The sequence below is a fragment of the Periophthalmus magnuspinnatus genome, chromosome 11 (genome assembly GCF_009829125.3).
Source record: "Periophthalmus magnuspinnatus isolate fPerMag1 chromosome 11, fPerMag1.2.pri, whole genome shotgun sequence".
Lineage (NCBI taxonomy): Eukaryota > Metazoa > Chordata > Actinopteri > Gobiiformes > Gobiidae > Periophthalmus > Periophthalmus magnuspinnatus.
Window position 1 is genome coordinate 29,266,650 of NC_047136.2, and position 20,640 is coordinate 29,287,289.

General features: G+C 44.7%; 3 protein-coding genes across 4 annotated transcripts in view; 1 reads left to right on the forward strand and 2 right to left on the reverse strand.

Annotated features, from left to right (window-relative positions):
- Window positions 1-20,640, forward strand: part of LOC117378631 (proteasome subunit beta type-7-like) — a 273,780-nt gene that overhangs the window by 154,701 nt on the left and 98,439 nt on the right. The gene's annotated exons all lie outside the window — the stretch shown is intronic.
- LOC117378374 (zinc fingers and homeoboxes protein 1-like) lies at window positions 1,985-13,451 on the reverse strand. Its single transcript, XM_055225134.1, has 13 exons — window positions 13,128-13,451; window positions 11,633-11,835; window positions 10,557-10,732; window positions 9,651-10,084; window positions 8,957-9,131; window positions 8,687-8,813; window positions 7,998-8,411; window positions 7,623-7,895; window positions 6,230-6,511; window positions 4,905-5,159; window positions 4,585-4,701; window positions 3,530-3,695; window positions 1,985-2,407 (listed from the first exon to the last, which is right to left on the reverse strand). Exons 2-13 carry the CDS (start codon window positions 11,795-11,797, stop codon window positions 1,986-1,988), a joined length of 3,006 nt encoding a protein of 1,001 aa, XP_055081109.1. The 5' UTR covers window positions 11,798-11,835; window positions 13,128-13,451; the 3' UTR covers window position 1,985.
- LOC117378375 (ATPase family AAA domain-containing protein 2-like) overlaps window positions 15,283-20,640 on the reverse strand; it is a 29,547-nt gene continuing 24,189 nt past the window's right edge. The window contains exons 21-26 of one of the 2 annotated variants that reach the window (XM_055225116.1): window positions 20,424-20,546; window positions 19,418-19,459; window positions 17,905-18,207; window positions 17,110-17,231; window positions 15,838-15,966; window positions 15,283-15,523 (exon numbers count right to left, since the gene is read on the reverse strand). In XM_055225116.1, coding sequence (XP_055081091.1) covers window positions 15,491-15,523; window positions 15,838-15,966; window positions 17,110-17,231; window positions 17,905-18,207; window positions 19,418-19,459; window positions 20,424-20,546 — 752 coding nt within the window. In that variant the 3' untranslated portion in view covers window positions 15,283-15,490. The remainder of the gene's footprint in view (window positions 15,524-15,837; window positions 15,967-17,109; window positions 17,232-17,904; window positions 18,208-19,417; window positions 19,460-20,423; window positions 20,547-20,640) is intronic. The other variant, XM_055225115.1, reaches the window with a different exon arrangement.

A 20,640-nucleotide genomic window follows, 5' to 3' on the forward strand; every position in this document is an offset into this window, starting at 1 on the left:
CAGAACTGTGGAGAGGCAATCATGCTCACAGTAAGAAAGCATGTTTTTCAAGGCATTTCTGACCCACAAAACACCTGTGTCTGAACAACTGAGATGGATTTATTTTAGTAAAGAGGGGCATTAAAGGGGGGTATTTCACTTCCATGGGGTATTAAAGAGGGGGTATGTTACTTTTATGGGGTATTAACTGTAATACATAATATACTTAGCGCACCATGTTACCTTTTATTGCCTAAAATTAGCTATATCAGCTGAAAACAATGTATTAACATGTTTCATAAGTTTCACTTTCATTTTTGACACTCTGTCCTGTTGCTCTCTGTGCTAAGCCCCTCCCCCTTCAGAGCACTATCACAACACAATCAGCTGCCTCCCATTAATGAAACTACTGCACATCACATCAGGTTTGTGAAGTTGCTGTGTACAGTTTTGTATCATGTTTTTGTATATTTATGGAGAATTGTCGTGTGGGAGTATGGGTGATGTAGGCTTGTGGGCAGAGCCTCGTACAGGCTCGTACTGCCATAAGGAGGGTTTGAGTAGGGCCTGGGGAGAGAGTTAAAATAATGAATCATGCATGGATGACATGTATAACCTCTTCAGACATGTTTTTGATGAGGGAACATTGTAACATGGTATAAAGCCAAATAAAAAGTTTGCATAATACCCCCTCTTTAATGCCATACTGTGGAACATTCCAGGTGAACGTCTCCATTACACAATGGAGCTCTATATTTTAAAAATGATGCATTAGATCAAATGACGTCACTGCAATGCACATCACTCACACCATGAGGCACAGTCGGTACAGACTCTCCCTGTTACCAGAGGACTGAGCGTTCTATTCCCACTGTGTCGTGATACTCCGCAGTTTACATTTTTTATTTCTGATGTTGTAAATGAATGGGGGCTCATATTTGTGTGAGTGGAGTAGAGCAGTTTAAATGCGGCTAAAACAGTAGCTGCTGGCTAAAGCTGGTGTGCACTTCTGGAAAACACCCGATGACATCACAAGGTGGAACACACCAAATCTGCAGCATTCAGACTCCAGGTAAGAGTGTGTCAAATGCCCTCCCATCCTCCAAAAATAAGTGATCTGCAGAGCCTGGCTTAGACCACTCAGTTTGAAGTAACACCTGTATCCTTGTGTCAGATGCCCTCCCAGATAGAGCCTGGTTTGGACCGATGACTTTGAGGTAACGTGAGGTTTTCCTGAAGCCTTGGTTTCAGAGAAGTAAAAATTTTAACCTAAATATTTGGGTTGGAAAAAAAAAAACAATCGATAAAAGCTTTAACATGCTACTTTTGCAAGTTTAGATCCGTTTTAGTCCCCCCCGTTTTAGTCCCCCCCGTTTTAGTCCCCCCCGTTTTAGTCCCCCCCCGTTTTAGTCCCCCCCGTTTTAGTCCCCCCCGTTTTAGTCCCCCCCGTTTTAGTCCCCTGGGGAGAGACTGCTAAAATATTTTAGTCCCCCATTAGTCGTAGTTTATTCCTGGTATTTTCCTTTTGTTACAGTAAATTTAATCATTTGTTTTTTTAAGGTGGACTTGTTTTGTTTTGAACAGTGAAATTGACCGGACCTCAGAACCATCTTTTTCACCTTAAACGTCCGAATAGAATTCCACACGGTGAAAAACAAAGTGGCACAGACGTATTTTCCTTGAGAGAAATGTTTCCTGCTTTAGGAACTTTGAACATCTTAAAAATGTTTCAATCTTTACAAAGTTTTCAGTAAATTGTTCAGAATAAAAGCAGTGGTTTGGTTTTCAAAAGGACCACACTGTACTCCGGTTAGGATCCAGGCTTCAACCAGATCTCAGTTCTTGAACCAAAATCAAGTCCATTTGGTTCAGAAGAAATGTCCTTCAGACCGAGAAGTGGGTCCAGACACACCTGAGAGACAGAGAGACATTAGAAATGTATCAGATGCCCTCCCATCCTCCTGTATCCTGGTGTGTCAAATGCCCTCCCTGAGGCCCTCACCTGCTCACGTCTGCTCCTCGGTGACAGGCTGTGATTGGCTGTTGCATTGCCTCTCCTCTGTCTGCGAGTGGTTGCTCTGCTCATCCTCGGGCTGTGATTGGTTGCTCTGCTCGTCCTCAGGCTGTGATTGGCTGCTCTGCTCCTCCTCGGGCTGTGATTGGTTGCTCTGCTCCTCCTCGGGCTGTGATTGGCTGGCTTCTCCCTCCTGGGCTCCTTGTTCCTGTAGCTCCATCTCTCCCTCACTGTCTTCCTCTTCCTCCTCTTCATCCTCCATGCCCTCTCCCCTCTCCTCTTCTTCTCCCCTCTCTGCCTCTTCAGACGGCTCCTCTATCTCTTCCGCTTCAGCAGTCTCCTCCTCCACTATCTCCTCCTCCTCTTCCTCCATCTCCTCCTTTCCCTCTCCCTCCTCCTCTTCTTCACCCTCCTCTTCTTCACCCTCCTCTTCCTCCTGTTGGAAAAGCACAAAGTTATCCTCTACATAGAACATTATTTTAACTCTAGTACACACATTCTCAAAGTATGCTGCACCAAAGACCTCACACATGGCCCCTCGAATAAGACGTGACACTACATACAAAAGTAACAAATGTACAAAAATACACATTCCTGTGGGCTCAATACTGATAGAGGGAAATATAAACAAATAAGTACAGTTAAAACAAAATTTTCTTCCTTTGAGGGCCCCACTGCAATGCTACTGAGGCCCCCGGACCCACTTTGGGAAGCACTACATTAGCACATTTGTAAAAAGTATATTAGAACAACTATTGGATCTGTTCCAAGTCCTGGTTTTGCTCACTCCTGGTTTAGTCCTTGCTCAGCCCAGTTTTAGCCCTGGTTTAGTGGTTCTATGAAGTTGGATCACTTTCCCTATGGTAACATGGCCTGAGCTCAAAAACTGCTCTGGACCAGGCTAAGATCCCCAATATGATAAAAAGACGGCTCTTTGACCAATCAGATGAGAATCCAGCTTCTGTGACCAATCAAAGACAAGAATCCAGCTGCTGTGAGCTGAGCAAGTGGCTGGAGAGTGAGAGAGAGGAGAGATGAGGAAATGCATGTGTTCTCTCAGTGTGCAAGGGTTTATAACACTTTCACATTCAGCTTATGGAGGCTATGCCTAGAGTGGAAGTGCTTGTTGTTTAAATATTATTGGATATCATATATTTGTAAAGATTTAAACAGTAAAGTGTAATGGTGCACATGTGTATGAGGCATGCGACAGTAGAGCGGTTTATTCAGTCCACGGTGCTGTATGAAGTTATTCATGACTTACACATTTGTGTGTAGTCTGATTTATCCATGAGTCATATTGAAATGAATATTCTCCATGGCGCACTTGCCTGGGCGCGATTGGGTTAGTCAATCTGGGTAAGAGAAACCTATCTAGGATAACTTCAACCGGCTTCCCAGTCCAGTCCCTGGTCCAGTCCCTGGTCCAGTCCCTGGTCCAGTCCCTGGTCCAGTCCCTGGTCCAGTCCCTGGTCCAGTCCCTGGTCCAGTCCCTGGTCCAGTCCCTGGTCCTGACCGTTGTGGCCTCCTCCGCGCTGAAACCCTGTAGACCTTGCTCCTCTCGGCTCTGGACTTGGTTGAACCAGTCTCGTACTCGTTCGTAGCTAAGCCCGGACTTGGACACAAGCTCATCTAGGTCTCTCTCGCTCAGGCCGCGGTGTCGCAGGTAATACTCCTTCAGAAACCACGTCCCTGACTTCATCTAGACACAGAGGGACACACTATTTAAAACAGAACTGAAAAACACCCACACCAAAAAGTGACACAATGCTCCTTTAACATAAAATGTGAGAAAACACCTTTATTTTGTTGAAATAACATTTAAAGTATCAGAAAAATGTTTCTTGTGTAAATTGTGCCAAACTTTTGTGCAGAATTCTCCCAGTGTGACACCCTCAAAGTGTTAAGAACTCTCGAAAATTACAAGTAGAATTTTATTTTAAACGTGGTTTTCTACTTTTCTTCACAAATGGCTTCTTGATGAGTGTAAAACTATAATTTAGAAACTCATCAAAACATGTCATACACACTTTAAATCAAGTATTTTTGGGGGTCATATTTCTGCAAAGAATATTAGCATTATTATGGACCACAGTTATGGATGACATCAAAACACATAGACCAAGGGAGTATGTATTTATTTCTGGTTTAATACCAGTTTAATCCCGGTCACAGGCTGTATAAACAAGTGGACTAATGAAGTGTGATGTCACACGCAGTATTCGGCTCCAGCCAAATGAAGCTCATCGAGGCTATGAGTAACAGCGTCTAATCTGAAGCCAAAGAGTCAATCAGGAGCAAGGCTGTTGAAGGTAACACACCTTCTGGTTAGCACCACTATCAAATAAAACCTGTTGCTAATGTTAGCGGGAGCAACCTCGGGGAAAGAAGGCACCTGATTGTTCTGTTATTAATGTTCATATTTTGATTTAGGGACAAAATACGCTTCAAGTCCCTGCTTCAAGTCCCTGCTTCAAGTCCACGCTTCAAGTCCACGCTTCAAGTCCACGCTTCAAGTCCACGCTTCAAGTCCACGCTTCAAGTCCACGCTTCAAGTCCACGCTTCAAGTCCACGCTTCAAGTCTTTTTACCTTCACTGCTCTGAAGTCCTGGGTGGAGCGCTTACTCTGAGCTCGCCTTCGTCGGGACCAGCCTCGGAAACGCTTCCTCGATTTCTTCTTTGCTCCTCCATTTAACGCCTCATCCACCTGCAACACACAATGTTTACTCCTTCTCTGCACCAGAAGAGCATCCTCCACTCTGACCCTCTCCCTCTGCACGGTGTGGACCTCCTCTGCACCACCTGAGCATCGTCTGCTCCTCCTCTGCACCATCTGCTCCTCCTCTGACCCCCTCCTCTGCACCTCTGACCCTCTCATCTCCATTCTCTTCTGTGCCCCCCTCCCCTCACCTTTCCGCTCTGGTACAAGTAGTACCACTTGAGGGCGCTGTTCTTGCAGGCATAGCGTGTGTCTCCAAACCAGTTGACGATGTGGGAGCGTGGGAGGCCGGTCTCTTTGGCAAGTCGTTCGTATTCATTTGGCGAGGGCCACTGTGACCTCACAAATGCCATTTTCAGCACGTGCAGCTGTGCCAGCGTCTTTTTCACTGCCCGTCGGCCCCCACACGCCCTCTGCTGGGGGGAAGAGGGACAGTCCTCTGCAGCCTGAGAAATGAGAGACACTCCTTTAAATCCTGGTTTTAGTCCTTGGCTGTGTCCTTAGTTTCACTCATTCACTCCATGGGCCTGCACTCTTTAACTCAGTTAGCTTCGGACACGCAGCTCACTGTATTTGGGTTCCATGACTCTGGGTCTGGGTGAAAAAAGCTGACTTCTCTCATAAATAATAATCAGATTGGATTGGCACATTTCTGGACTAATAATGTCCAGAAGTGTTTTTGTCAAGATTGATCTCACATAAATGGATTGGATTATTCATCTTATTGTCTGAGATGTGCAAATTATCACACTTTAACAGCTCAAACTAAGGCAAACAGTTAAAACGAGGAACTTTAAAACGGTTAAAATTAAGAGTCTTTTACTCAGTCAGGGTTCAAAAGTGCAAAAAAACAACGCTTCTGTCTACTTTCATTCATTTGTATTGCATCCAGTTAAAGACCTGTTGCTAGGGATGTCCTGAACCAGTTTTTTTGGCTCAAAATTTGATACAAATTTTCAAAAATATTTGGAATTGCCGATACTCTAAAAATGCCAACTGGTATCGGTTGAAACCAATACCAGCATCAGATCGGGACATCCCTACCTGTCACCGTTCTGTTGTTTTTCTGACTCTCTAGTGACCAGCGCGGAACACTACATTAAAAGGTGCATTGTGGGAAATTTTGAGTGCACTACTTTTTCACTCACTGGACACCTACGTCACTAAAAATGGGGCAACCCTTAAATAGTGCCCCAAGTAGGGAATAGTGTGGACATTCAGACACAGACCTGGTTTGGACGAGTGCACTCTCTCACATACTCCAGAATCGTGTGAAGTGAGTCTTATGTCGTCCTTGTGGCTTCATAAACTAGGATCCTGGTTTTGGCCTGGTCTAGCCTTGGTTTGGTCAATAATAGAACTGAACCAGGACTAAACCAGGGTCACGTGTAGCTTATTCAAGTGGGCAGATTTAAACTGATGGAACCACATAACACTAAATAAGACAAACTTGTCCACAGTAGACTAAGACAGGATACACTGGATTGTGCTTTTCATCTTGTAGACTGCGTCTCACCTGTTCCGCGGGGGCGTGGTCTCTGTGGTCTTTATGGGCGTGTCCATCTGAGGGCAGTTTCTGTCGCTCTGTAAACCAGGCATTGACCTCTCTTCGGGTGAGTTTGGTTTGAGCTCTCAAACGGCTCAGCTCCTCGTCAGAAGGAGTGTGGTTCTTCTGAAAACTGGCTTCCAGCTCCTGCAGCTGCTCCGGAGTCTTCTCCTTAAACTTCTGCAGTGTAAAGTCCGGGAACGCATTTCTGAACTTGGCCCTGAGGCCAGAGGGGCTACGTGACACCAAAGCCTGGAGACCAACAAGAGACTTCACTTACAAGAGCCTGCACTCAATAAAAAAAATATTCTGCAGCAGTTCAGCAGTCTTCAATCTCTTATTTTTAAGACACAATGTTGCTGCCACTTCTCTGTGCTCACTTCTTCTCCAATTTTATTTTCTTAATTGGTAATATGTGTAGGATTTGGCAGCGTTGCATAGTTATTTTGGTGTAAATTAAAAAAAAAAAACATTTGCTTCTCGCTAATATGATGCTCAACTATCCATGGGAGGGGCTGATAGCATGTGGCACTTTGTTGTGATGATGTTTAATCTGACGTCAGCTCCCATGGGGCAAAGCTGAAGTCTTGTTTCTTTTAAGTCATTTTAGATCAATATTGTGGTTTAAAATGTCCAAATTATAAAATAATGATCAATGGGTATCATAGACTATAACTATATAAAGACAGAAGCACAATGTGTCTTCTTTAACTAAAATCACAACTGAACCTGGGTTGCCGGTTCTTTAACCGGCAGATAAAGGATGCATCCAAATTTTGCTCATTCTCAGTTTATGGACAGGGCTTGTGTGAAAGCTCAGAACCTCCAGAATTCACTCACTGAGCTACAGAGGCTGCACTAGCACTGATTAAATGATTGTGGGGTTTAGGTAATGACCTTTTAGGTTTAAATCAACAGGATTTCCCAAACCCAAATGAGAGACTCACGTGAGGCTCATTCTGCTTTCTGATTGGATAATCATCTTGAGAACCAAAACTAGGGTGGATTGATTTGAGCCAATACAGATGTCAGTTTTCAGACATAGCAAAGGCCAGATATCGGATATTTGCTGATACCGATATTTAGCTTTTAAAATCCATAGCAAGCTGAAGTAATAATCACAAATTAACTTTTCACTTTTTTAAAAATAATAAATTGTATTTTAGTGGGATATAAAGTAATTTGTTGCATGTTTGTGTCACATACAGCCATAAACACTGTTCCATTTTGATTCATGGGTCTGTTCAAGGCACAAAAATATCATTATATTATAACATTAAAATTATAACCTGAACAACTTGCCAAAGTAATTTTGGTTATTTAATCTGTTAAAATAAGAATGAGGTTTGTAAGTCAGACTGACCCCGGTCTCTCTGTCGCGCCCAGAGCTCGGAGATCCATCTGTATCATCGCTCGAGTCGATAATAATGGTCCCGCCAAGACTGGGTTTACAGTCCAGCTCTGACCGTCCAGCACTGAGGCCTGGGTCGATGGTTCTAGTCCCAAACCCAGGACCAGACCCGGCCCGAGGAGGAGTCTCAAGGGGGGGCAACCCATGATGGTCCTTGGAGTTCCGCTGGTTGTATCTAGTGTCACTGAACCACTTCTTTATGGCACGTTTGGACAGTTTGGTCACCTGTAGATAGAGAGTGAACAAGCTGTTTAGTCCTGGTCCAGTCCCGTTTCAGTCCTGCTTAAGTCGCGTTCTAGTACCGCTATAGTTCTGTTTCAGTCCCACCTGCATTAGCCGTGAGATCTCTGCCTCGGTGGCGAACTGCCGACGGCCGTAGCTGGCCTTGAGCTCGGCGAGCTGTTCTTTGGACTTCTTGGGTTTGGTGGGACTCTGGTCCAATCCTGAGGCAGTCTCGGTCTTGGTCTGGGTCTCTGTGGGCTCGGAGGCAAGTGGTTGGTTGCCAGTTTGGTTGTTTTGAATGGCGCCTGTGACGGTGAGGGTGATGGGCGGGGCTACGGGCAGTGCGTTTCCATTAGCATTAGCGGGTACCTGCGTTAGCACAAGCCCTGGCTGCCCGACAATGTGACACGTCTGAAACAGTGACTGGAGCCCACCAGACGCCAGGCTTGCCGGGATCACAGTGATGGTGGGCGGAGCCTGCACAGCGCCGTTAAACTTCTTACGCCGCGCTTCCTCCACCTAAGGGTAACAGAGCGCTCAAACAGAGTTTTACACAACCTCAGAGCAGTTTAAATTGCGCTGAGGCTCGGACTTTCCTTTGCTGTATCTGCACGACATCTGAGTTAATCCTGAAATATCTCTGTCACTGTGTCTGTATAAAACTAAAGCATGGTGACTTGTGCTGTAAAATAGTGCAAGTGTCTGTATAATTCTATTGTGACCATCACCAACACAGTGACCTCTGACCTCACTGACCTCTGGAGTTAACCACGGTGATCTCTGACGTCACTGACCTCCTCTGGTGTCCAGCTCACTCCATGCTTCAGTCTCTGAGCTGAAAACCAAACTTTGATCTGTTCTTCACTGAACTTCGTCTGAGACGAGAGGCCCAAGATCTCCGACACCGACGGGTACGGGAACCTACAGAGAGCAGACATAAGAAAGGACTGGACCAGGTCTAACACCCGGACCAACACCCGGACCAACACCCGGACCAACACCCGGACTGAAACCAGGTCCAAACCCAGGTCCAAAACCAGGACTAAACCCACTCTTTGCCTGACCTGTTGTAGGCTCCGATGAGCAGCACGTTGTTGTCCATGGCAGGGCTGTAGGAGGGGATGCTGCTGACTGGGATCAGAAGCTGAGTTTGGGGCGTGCATGGAGCTGTGTGTCCCTGAAGCGCCGACAGCACCTGAGCTAATGTACCCGGTGCTAACACGCTGCTAGCACCGCCACCTCGAGAAGCAGACAGCAGGATTAGATTATAGTGAGAAGGACTTAAACCAGGTCTGAACCAGGATTAAGGCAGGACTAAAGCCGGGGGTCAGTTGCACAATTTTTTTTGTCTTATAATATTTTTGATGTTGCATCATTTAAACTCTTTACGTCCTCGAGTGTGAGCACTCACATGCACAGCTGGAGCTGTGAGCAGTTACTGAGGAGCTATTTACTGTTGGTCACACAGATTGATCAGAAACGCAGTGAAAGGAGGGCTCACTCTCCACCAAGACTTCAAAATATCAGATCTTTGTCCTGGTCTCACTCAGACCAGACCCACGATTTTTAGCCATGACTCAAGATTTTCCCCACAATAAGAAATCTTTCGTCAGCAGCCAAAACTGTGCGGTGGACACCCGGCTTAAAGCAGGTCTAAAGCAGGACTAAGGCAGGGCTATGGTGGGACTACAGTGAGGCTATGGTGGGATTTATTTCCAAAGCCACTGGTCTAAGATCAGGTCTGATGCTGACTCTCACCTGCTCCTTTGACCTGCAGCACATTGGGGCCATTCACAACGAGATTTGGAGGAACAGAGACAAGCCGTGGAGCCACAGGAGCCACGGGGGTCACAGGAGCCACGGGAGTCATGGGGGCAGGGCTTAGCACGGGCATTTCTTTGCTGTCGTAGTCTTCCTCGCTGTCACTCTCCACTTTGATGACATCGTGGCTCAGGAGTTTGTTGAACTTCTTGCCGTGTAGCTTCTGTCTCATGATGGGGGTGTGGCTCATGGCGATGGGCGGAGCACCACTTTCACTTTCGCCATGCTCCATTTTGACAAAGCTTCCGTCGAACGTGAGGTCGTTGACGCTCTGCTGAAAAACCGTTTGGTTGTTCCGTGTGAGCATGGTGCGAGTGAAGCTTTCCTCCCCAGGGTGGCAGCGTGCGTTATGAGCCTGCAGTGTGTCGTAACTGGAACAGGATATAAAGTATTAGTTTGGTCCTCATCACTGTTTAACTGATCTATCCCCGGTCGGTCTACGGTCTAGATTTAGTTCAGCCCTGGTTCAGCTTCGGCCCCCGGTCCCGAGCTAGTCCCAGGTCCCGGGCTAGTCTCCAGTACCTGTAGGGCTGGGTAATTAATAAAATGAATTGAATTAATTAGTGTTTTTAATAATGGAAATTTTGAAAAATTTTACAAATATAATTGAGGGCAGGTTCTTAAATGAGGCCATTTCTTAAATAAAAAAATACTGGGAAAGGTTTCCCTGTGTGAAAGACTGAAATCATTTAGTGTGTGCATATCGCCCAGGCCAAGTCCCAGTCCCAGGTCTATGGTTCCAATCCTAGTCTGACCTCTTGATGCTGTATTCGCACTCCACTCGTAGAAGGTGTTGCTGACGGTGTGCGGCCCCCGGTCTACAGCCCCCGGTCCCAGTCTAACCTTTTTGTGCTGTAGTCACACTCCACACACTCATACGAGGTGTTGGTGACAATGTGTGGGTGCTCCGTGTCCACGTGACTGGTGAACAGGTTCAGCTCTGATGTTTGGAAGCTACAGTATTTACACTCGTATCCGCCCTCTGATGCTCCGCCTCCTCCCACTGGGAACACGTCCGCCTGGAGACAAAAGTTCTGCAAGATTAATTGCAATCTAAACGAAATTGCAATTTAAACGGACGCAATTAGCAAATCACAAAGGCTGCCAAGTACTATAATTTCCTCCACAAACAACAAAATCTTGTCTTATTCTGCATAAAAACTGCTAACCTGTAGTTTAGAACTTTTCATGTTCTCAAATGTGATTCTTAGATTAGTTCAAAGTTCACATTTTCAGCATGTCCAGAAGAATTGATAAAAAGACTGAAATTAGAACTGAACTGTATCCTATTATTAAAACATAAATTGGAAACGCTATCACGATCTCAATGCTTGTCAGAAAAATCACAATTAGATTTTTTCCAAGTCATTCAGCCCTAGTGACTACCTTAGCTGCAGGATTTGACCTATTGTGCATGTTTTGGGTCGACGGTGTAGTGCCAGAAGAAACCTACTTAAACACAAGAAGAACATGCAAACTCCACACCAGGGACACCAGTCAAACCAGGGACCCTCTTGGCGTGAGTACTAGCCACAGTGTGATTTTAGAGCTGAATGGTTTAGGAAAAATATTGAAATTCAATGTCTCTGACAACCCCTGCAGAGTGTGAAATATGATATAAGCGGTTTAAGTTTTAAAAGTTCACACGTCCCATTTTTAAACTGGTCCAGAAGCATTCACATCTGATAGACACTGAAATCTGAACTTTAAACTAATCCAAGCATCCCATGCATTTCACAACATGTTTGTAGAGGTCTAAACTACAGGGTTAACAGCTTTTACACAGAATAAGACCCTGTAGAGATACAGGAAGGGCATCTGACACACAGGGAGGGCATCTGACACACAGGGAGGGCATCTGACACACAGGGAGATTTCAGAACATATTTGTAAAAGATAACTGTGAAAGCAACTGTCACCTGCATGATGTCATCATCGCTGTCCAGGGCTCTGACTGTGGCCCCACCCCCTCTGGCACTGCTGCGCTCTGATTGGTCAGCAATGCAGAGGTCTTCCTGGTCCGACTCGGCTGCTTCCTGCTTGGGGACCATACATGGTGTGGTGGACTTCCTCCGGCTCGACATTGTGCTTCAGGTGTAGGCCAAAACGAAACAAATGTCACCTGAAACACCGATCTTTCGGTCACACACAAAGACTTTAAAATCTTTTGTTGACATTTAGTGAAGTTTTATTATTCAGGAATTATTCAGAAATATTTATAATGGCTGAACAATTTGTGAAAAATATCAACAATGATTTTTCTAATTGTGATTAACCTGGGCATCATCCAGGCCAAGTAAGAGTCAGGTCTGTGGAGATGCAAGACTGCTCATAGTAAGGATGTATGCGTAATTAACACATCCAAAATGAAAAACATGATTTTAGTTTAGTCTTGGCTAAAAAGTTACATAATATGGCTTCACATAATGATATCAGAAGAATGTGAACAATAGCCAGTAGCACTAGAACTGCATTAGACTCCTGTGTCGTCTGCAACAGTATACATGTATGCAACAGTTAAAGGGTCCGGTATCACACAATATGGATTCTTGTGAGCTTTAAACCATGTTAATGTTGTTACCTCCTCAAAAACATACCTGGAGTTAGGTTTGTTTCATTCACACATGTAACCCTTTATTAGTCTGTCTCCAAATCTCAAAATGCTCTTTTCCACCTTGTGATGTCATGAAGTGGTAGTTTTCAAGTTAACAGCTCCTTTTACCTTTAGTTCAGTAGAGATTGGCAAATCCAAGACTGAAATGATCCAAACGATTCTAGTGAAGGTGTATGGAGTTTAAAAACACAGTGGAGCATAGAGGCATGTTTTGTATTTGAGAGAAGAACTCAGCCTAAATATGGAGGGTTTGTGTGTTACAACGAAATTATAATATAGATCAGAAAATAGTGCAATATAAATCCATTAAGTTCAGTAAAAAAAATTATTTGAGCCTGTAATTATCTATTAAAAATCCCTTACATATAAAGAATTTAAGGCAGACAAACTATGAAATCTAGGGGGACTAAATGCTGCCTTTTGGGTTCACGGTGAAATATATAAACACACGTGTAGTAAACAAGAGCTGCGTTCATTCTGCAGGACATTCTGTTCTGTGAGTTCGTGTCCTTAACTTGATCTAACGCCAACAGTTTAAAATCTTCACTTCTCACAGAGACGAGGCGTTGATCCAGAGGTTTAACTTAAAGCTTTGGTTCTTTAGGTCGTGGCGGATGAGAAGCGCAGCAGCAGAGTCCAAACTGCGCTCGAATAAACGCAAAAGGGAACAGGAGAAAGCACGAACCTCTGGTGAACATCCCGGAGCTAACACCGCTAACCGAGTCTTCCACAACCCTCTGCCGCCTCCCACATTCTCCCGCCCGGTCACCCTCCACCGCCAGCCCCGGGGCACTGCTTACCTCTCCGCGGGCAGTCCTGGAGTTAACCCCCAGGCACCTGCATCCTTCTCCGGGGCAGGGAGTTAGCCTCGGCCGCTGTAGCACGGTAGCATCTCTGGGTTGGCCGTTCTTCCGCCTTTTCCCCTCGGCTCCTGCGGTGTCTCAGCCGGTCCCACGCCGCTCCACCGCGCTCCACTACCGGCCACGGGCTACGGGCTCCAGGGTGGTCATGGCTCGGGCCTCGGCGGAGGCAGAGTATGGGGACAGACAGAGTTTAGTGGAAAAAACACAGAGAGAAGAGGATAATGTGAGCAGGTAAATGTTTAAAAAGAGCACACAACACTTCCGGCCGCCGTGACCCTTTCACAATAAAACAGGAAGCATTTTATCACTTAAAGTGCCCAGATTGTGCTGTTTTCCTTCACACTTTTTGAGTTCTTCGCTGAAACAGAAAACACGTGATGAAACTTGTGATGTCATGTGGTAATACAGGAAGTGCTCCACTATGTTTTTAAACTCCATAAGTATTCCAGTAAAACCTAAAAATCAGGATTTGGCCCTCATCAGAAATGGTTAGTCTATTATAATCTCCTGTTAAATGAACAAAATGTAAAACACAATTGTAAATGAAGCAAAGTGGTTATTGTTTGCCAAAACCAACGTGATTTTCGGTATTTTTTGTAATTATGTGGTTAAAGTAAAGATACTCCCTACTGAAATCACATTGTTCCACTTCTCTTTCCACTTTTCCATTTCAGAATTCAGAATGTTTTTGTTAAAGTGGATGCAAAAGGAGCTGCGTTCGCATTGCCGGCGGTAAGTCAGACGTGTTCCCGGTGCATGTTGGACTCCGCCAGGGCTGCCCTTTGTCACCGGTTCTGTTCATTATATTTATGGACAGAATTTCCAGGCGCAGCCAGGGGCCGGAGGGGGTCTGGTTTGGGAACCACAGGATTTCATCTCTGCTGTTTGCGGATGATGTTGTCCTGATGGCTTCATCGAGCCAGGACCTGCAGCAGGCACTGGGGCAGTTTGCAGCCAAGTGTGAAGCGGCTGGGATGATAATCAGCTCCTCCAAATCCGAGGCCATGGTTCTCGACCGGAAAAAGGTGGTTTGCCCTCTCCGGGTGGATGGTGAGTCTCTGCCCCAAGTGGAGGAGTTCAAGTATCTCGGGGTCTTGTTCACGAGTGAGGGAAGGATGGCGCGTGAGATTGACAGGCGGATCGGTGCAGCGTCTGCAGTGATGCGGTCGCTGTATCGGTCCGTTGTGGTGAAGAAGGAGCTGAGCCCAAAGGCAAAGCTCTCGATTTACCTCAATCTACGTTCCTACCCTCACCTATGGTCATGAGCTCTGGGTAATGACCGAAAGGACAAGGTCGCGGATACAAGTGGCCGAAATGGGTTTCCTCCGCAGAGTGACTGAGCGCACCCTTAGGGATAGGGTGAGGAGCTCAGTCACACAGGAGGAGCTCAGAGTAGAGCCGCTGCTCCTACACGTTGAGAGCTGAGGTGGCTCGGGCATCTGCTCAGGATGCCTCCTGGACGCCTCCCTAGGGAGGTGTTCTGGGCATGTCCCACCGGGAGGAGGCCCCGGGGAAGACCCAGGACACGCTGGAGGGACTATGTCTCTCGGCACGCCTTGGGATCCCACCGGAGGAGCTGGAGGATGTGTCTGGGGTGAGGGAAGTTTGGGAGTCCCTGCTTTGACTGCTGCCCCTGCGACCCAGCTCCGGATAAGTGGAAGAAAATGGATGGATGGATGGATGCAAAAGGCTAGACCATCATTTCTCTAAATGCAAAATTAGACAATAGTTATAATTGGACTAATAAAAATTGTATGATTTTATTTTGCTGAATCAATGTTAAAACTGTCAGATAAATGTCTTCCCTGTGCATAAATTGTCTCTGCATTTTGAATGGTGTTTAGGAGTTGGGATTCTGTTTTAAAACTCAGTGCTACTTCCTGTGTTTTTGTACTTTTTCTCTACTTTTCTTAAACTGCCTCAAACTGATGTAAAATTATGGTGAACATAAGTAATATAAGTAATAATTGGAAAAAAATTAATTAATCTATCAAAAGCCCAGAGCCCATGGAGATTTAACATGACCAGAATGATACTGACCTGGATCTTGCTCGGAGCCAAAAATGAGACAATTCTGTTTCATCTTTTATTTAAATGACACGATGATTACGTTCACAAAGCCATAATGAGACACTGCATCATAACAAACATAAATACATATAAATATATAGATCTGTCTTAAATGTTACATGTTATATAATACTTATAATAAATAATAATTGCTGAGGTATTCTGAGTTAAAGTGACAGGAAACGAGGTTTACATTTCTGATGCATTTAGACTTTATTCTTAAAATAAACTCAGAAGAAACTCTCGATCTCTCTCTTCATTTCCTGAAAAAGAAGCAAAAACATTATAACTTGTGTGTAAGATGCCCTCCCATCCTCCTGTATCCCTCTATGCCAGATGCCCTCCCATCCTCCTGTATCCCTGTGTCAGATGCCTTACCATCTTCCTGTAGCCCTGTGTGTCATTTGCCCTCCCATCCTCCTGTAGCCCTGTGTGTCAGATGCCCTCCCACCTTCCTGTATTGCTGTGTGTCAGACGCTCTTCCATCCTGTATCCGATGCCCTCCCTGTGTGTGAAATGACCTCCCTCTGTGCTAGATGGCCCCCTGTGTGTCAGATGCCCTCCCATGTGGCGTCACCTTGATGAGGTTGGACTTGTCAGCGTTGTCACGGTGACGGTAAATACACTGAGCCAGAACGGCATACAGTTTCTCTAGACACTCCACTTCAGCACCATCTGTCTTCACCACCACACGCTGCAGCAGATCCTGAAATCACAGTACAATAAAGAATAACTCTCCTCTCTCTAAAAGGGCGGCACGATTTTGTAGGGGGGAAAAAAAAGTTAAAATTTGAATTTCCAATCTGACAAGTAATGTGATTTCTTTTAGAACTGTTTAAAATAAATATAGGACTCACATATTACAAAAAAGGTCTGATGCCTAAAGAATCTGTATAATGCTTGAACTTAAGTGTGAAGAGGACACAGCACAAAATGTGCCTACATAGCTCTCATATTAGTTTGTTGTTGTAGTCATTTCACGTCATTTAATTTGGGGAAAATTATCAGCCCCACATATTGGCCCAAAAATATCAGCAGAGTTTATTGGCCATTGCATTCTAAACGATCGGTATCAGCATTGAAAATATCAGTTGATCCCTAGTTTAAATACCGGTAGTAGGATTCTGTTTAAAGTACTTAATTGTAAACAACTCAGATCCACATTTGTGAGTCTGAAATATGAACTGATAAACAAACCCAAGAATCCCATATATTTCAGAACATGTTTGTAGAGGCCTAAACTACAGGTACGAGGTTTTCTATAAAAACAGGATCTTTTGTGGCTGTTAAAGGGCCCATATTACACTATTTTCTGATCTCTGTTATAATGCTGTATCCTCATCAGAGTTGTCAGGAGTTGTGTTTTGTTTCATTCACACATGTTTAACACACAAAGCCTGCATATTTAAGCTGAGTTCTTCTCCCAAACTAAAAACACTCTGTTCCACCTTGTGATGTCATGTGGTAATACAGGAAGTGCTCCATTGTGTTTTTAAACTTTGTACACCTAAAGTAAAAGTAGCAGTTAACTTAAAAACTACCACTTCATGACATCACAAGGTGGAAAAGAGCATTTTGAGCTTTGGAGATGTAGACAGACTAATAATAAAGGGTTAATTAAGCATGTATGAATGAAACAAAACACAACTATGGGTAAGTATTTGATAAAGTAACAGCATTATAACATGACAAAAAGCTCACATGAGTCAATTTTGCATAATATAGGACCTTTAAATGATTGCAGGCTTTGGTACTTGATGATTGTGGAAACAGCGATTTCAATTCAACTGTGATATATTGACTCTATATAAACAGTCTATGCTCTCTCGTCTTGGAGCGTCTGTCTCACCTTGAGTTTGCTGTGGTCGACCACCAGGGGCTCTGCAGTGGTTTTGCATCCGTTTTCTCGCTCTTTGTTCAGCAGTTGCATCTGTTCATTCACCACTTTATCAGCCAGTTTCCTCTGACACTCTGAGGAGACAGACACCAGAGGGAGAGCGAGGAGATGCTACAGTCAATGTCAGAATGACAGAAGCCTCATGCTGGGTGTATGTACACTGACCGCAGGGCGGGTTCAGTACTTTGAGTGGGCTACTTGTCTGTTACAGTGCACTCATTGTGCTGCAGATTCATTTGGGTTGACGTGACAACACACGTCTAATGACCTTAAACCGCTCCAGATGCTGCCGTATCCATGAAAAATAGACTCTGGATTCTTTTCACAGACCTGTGCCTCAGCTGGACCCGCACTCGCCGAGGTCAGTGTAGCAGAGCACAAAGGTCAGAGGTCTGTGTGGCAGGGCACATTGATTTAAATTACTGTAAGTCTGTGAGACCCATGCGAGTCCCAAACTTTGCAGTCAGTGTACACACAGCATACGGGTTAGACTAAAGCTGAACACATCAAACTGAAACTGTGATAAAGCTTTAGGCAGAAGGAGCTTTTTGAAAAGGTGCATGTGCTGAGGGAGTCACTGCACTGGAGTCATTGGAGTCTTCATCTGTGTTTGTATTTAGAGACCTGGAGTGAAGCATAGCAGCCGTTACAGCAGAGCCTGAGCAGCAGCAGATGCGATTAAAGTCACACTGTTCTGTGGGGGGGGTTAGCACTCGGTCGGGTTCAGTTGGGTTAGGAGGTCCACACCTCTTCTCCCTGGACTCCCTGAGCTCAGAGCTCTTCTTCCGGGGTTCAGACGCAGTGCAGCTGTGGGAGGGAGGGCCGTCATGTGGTAGCCGTTGGTCAGGCGATGCTCTGAGCGGCATTCAGAGCCGTTGAGCTGTGCATTGGGGGTGTGGCCATTTTCGGAGCACTCGGACAGAGACGAGAGCGAGGAGCAAGACTCAGACAAGGCTGTAGGTGGAGCCACAGCAGGCTTCTTTTTCTTAGGTTTGGGAATGACGCCAGTGCTCCATTTGGATTTTCGACGAGAACGCTTCCTCTTCATCGCTAATGAGGGCAGAGTTTGGAAAGAGGGGATGGAATTTAAAGAGAGCGGTTTAAAGAGAGGTGGGGGTGGGTTAAAGGGGAGTTGCAGAAGGAGAGGTGAAAAACATGCCACACACATATGAACACACGTATGATACAGCAGAAACAAGGAGAGGTGAGAAACATTTAGAAAATATACTACAAAGTATAAATATCCAAATAACTCCAAATAGCTACACTGCTACATTCAGTGAAATGGCATCTAAGGTATTTTGCATAATATGAAAAAAGTGAGAAGACCTTTACTATACAAACATGGATAGCCAACACATTACGACACTGCAGGGCGTTTCTGTCAGAGCAGGTGCAGGTGTTTGATAAAAAACGTTGAATCCCATAAGCCTGTCCATACGATGACCTTTATTATGGGCGTGGAGTAGACACTTAACGGTGGAACCAGAAGTTTACATACACTATATGCTTCTATTCTATGCTGCTATGCTGTGTCACATGAAATCACACTGTTTTAGGTCAATTAGGATTGTCACATTTTTTTCTATTTATTTATATATACACTTTATTGCCCTCTGCACTTGACCCATCCTTCAGAGTGTCTGGGTTAAACCTGCATTTGACCCACCCTTCAGAGTCTCTGGGTTAAACCTGCCAGGAGCAGTGGGACCCATCTCCAGATCTTGAGCTAGTCTTGTTCAGGACTAACTTAGCTGAACGATTTGACCTATTGTGCATGTTTTGGGTTGATGGGGGAAACCAGAGTAAACATACACACAGAAAGGTCTGGGAGTTTAACCCAGAACCTTCTTGCTGTGAGGCATGAATTGTAGCCACTTGTGCTGTGCCGATGTGTTTGACTGTTGATCTATGGGATGCTTCCATGTGATGTCACTTTAGGAGGTCTTGGCACAAATGCAAATTTATATTATTATAAGTTCTCTGTCAGTATAAATAAACTTAATTATTAAAACACTGTATGAAAACATGAGAGCGTAGCTATGGCAGAGCTGTGATGTAAAGCGTCTTGTGTTTGGTGAAAAGAGGAGGAGACACAGGAGGAGTCGCGAAAAAAGATGGAGGGAGGGATGGTGTTGGATATAACCTCCTCAGAGTGAAACCTCAAACCCCTGTATCACCAACTGCCTAACCTAAACCCACTGAACTGTTCAAGTGGTGAACTGATGGAGACCTGAGCTGAGAAAAGTTGTAAACTCACTGCGCAGGTGGGCGTCCTCTGAGTCGTAGTTCAGAGCAGCAGCTTTGACAAAAAAACAACATGGGACAGAGTTACATTCCGCACTTAAATACATTCACCTTTAATTTTTAACAGTTATAGTTAAATACAGTTAATTCAGGCCCCTCTCCTCAGACAGACCCTTATACCCCACAGAAGACACAGTTGAAACCAGACGTTTACATACACTATATAAAAGACACATATGCTTTTTTTTCTCACTGTCTGACTAAACGTTTCCTGTTTCAGGTCAATTAGGATTATCAAAATAATTTATATTTACTAAATGCCAGAATAATAAAAAAAAGGCAAAAAAATCTTTCATTATTCTGGCATTCAGCAAATAGAAAAAAATGTGACAATCCTAACTGACCTAAAACAGTCTGATTTCATGTGACACAGCCTAGCAGCATAGAATAGAAGCATATAGTGTATGTAAACTTCTGGTTCCACTGTTAAGTGTCTACTCCACGCCCATAATAAAGGTCATCGTATGGACAGGCTTATGGGATTCAAAGATTTTTATCAAACACCTGCAACTGCTCTGACAGAAACGCCCTGCAGTGTCGTAATGTGTTGGCTATCCATGTTTGTATAGTAAAGGTCTTCTCACTTTTTTCATATTATGCAAAATACCTTAGATGCCATTTCACTGAATGTAGCAGTGTAGCTATTTGGAGTTATTTGGATATTTATACTTTGTAGTATATTTTCTAAATGTTTCTCACCTCTCCTTGTTTCTGCTGTATCATACGTGTGTTCATATGTGTGTGGCATGTTTTTCACCTCTCCTTCTGCAACTCCCCTTGTGTCTGCTGTATACATGTATGTTCACATGTATGTTCACATGTATGTTTACATGCATGTTCACACGTATGTTCACATGTACTTGCCGTATTCCTCACCATTTCTCATGTGGCTCTCCTTGTGTGTGCTGTATACATGTATGTTCACATGTATGTTCACATGTACTTGGCATATTCCTCACCTCTTCTCATGCGGCTCTCCTTGACCTCCTGACACACGCGCTCAAAGTCGTGGTCGAGGTCATCTCTGATGATGGCGTGCAGAGTGTCCTTCAAGGCATAGGCGCGGTGCCGGATGTTCGGGTCTAGAAATACAAACACAGAATATACCTTTACTCTCTCACCCTCTCACCCTCTCACTCCGCCTCCTCCCTCTCTCCCACCTTGTTATAAGCACAT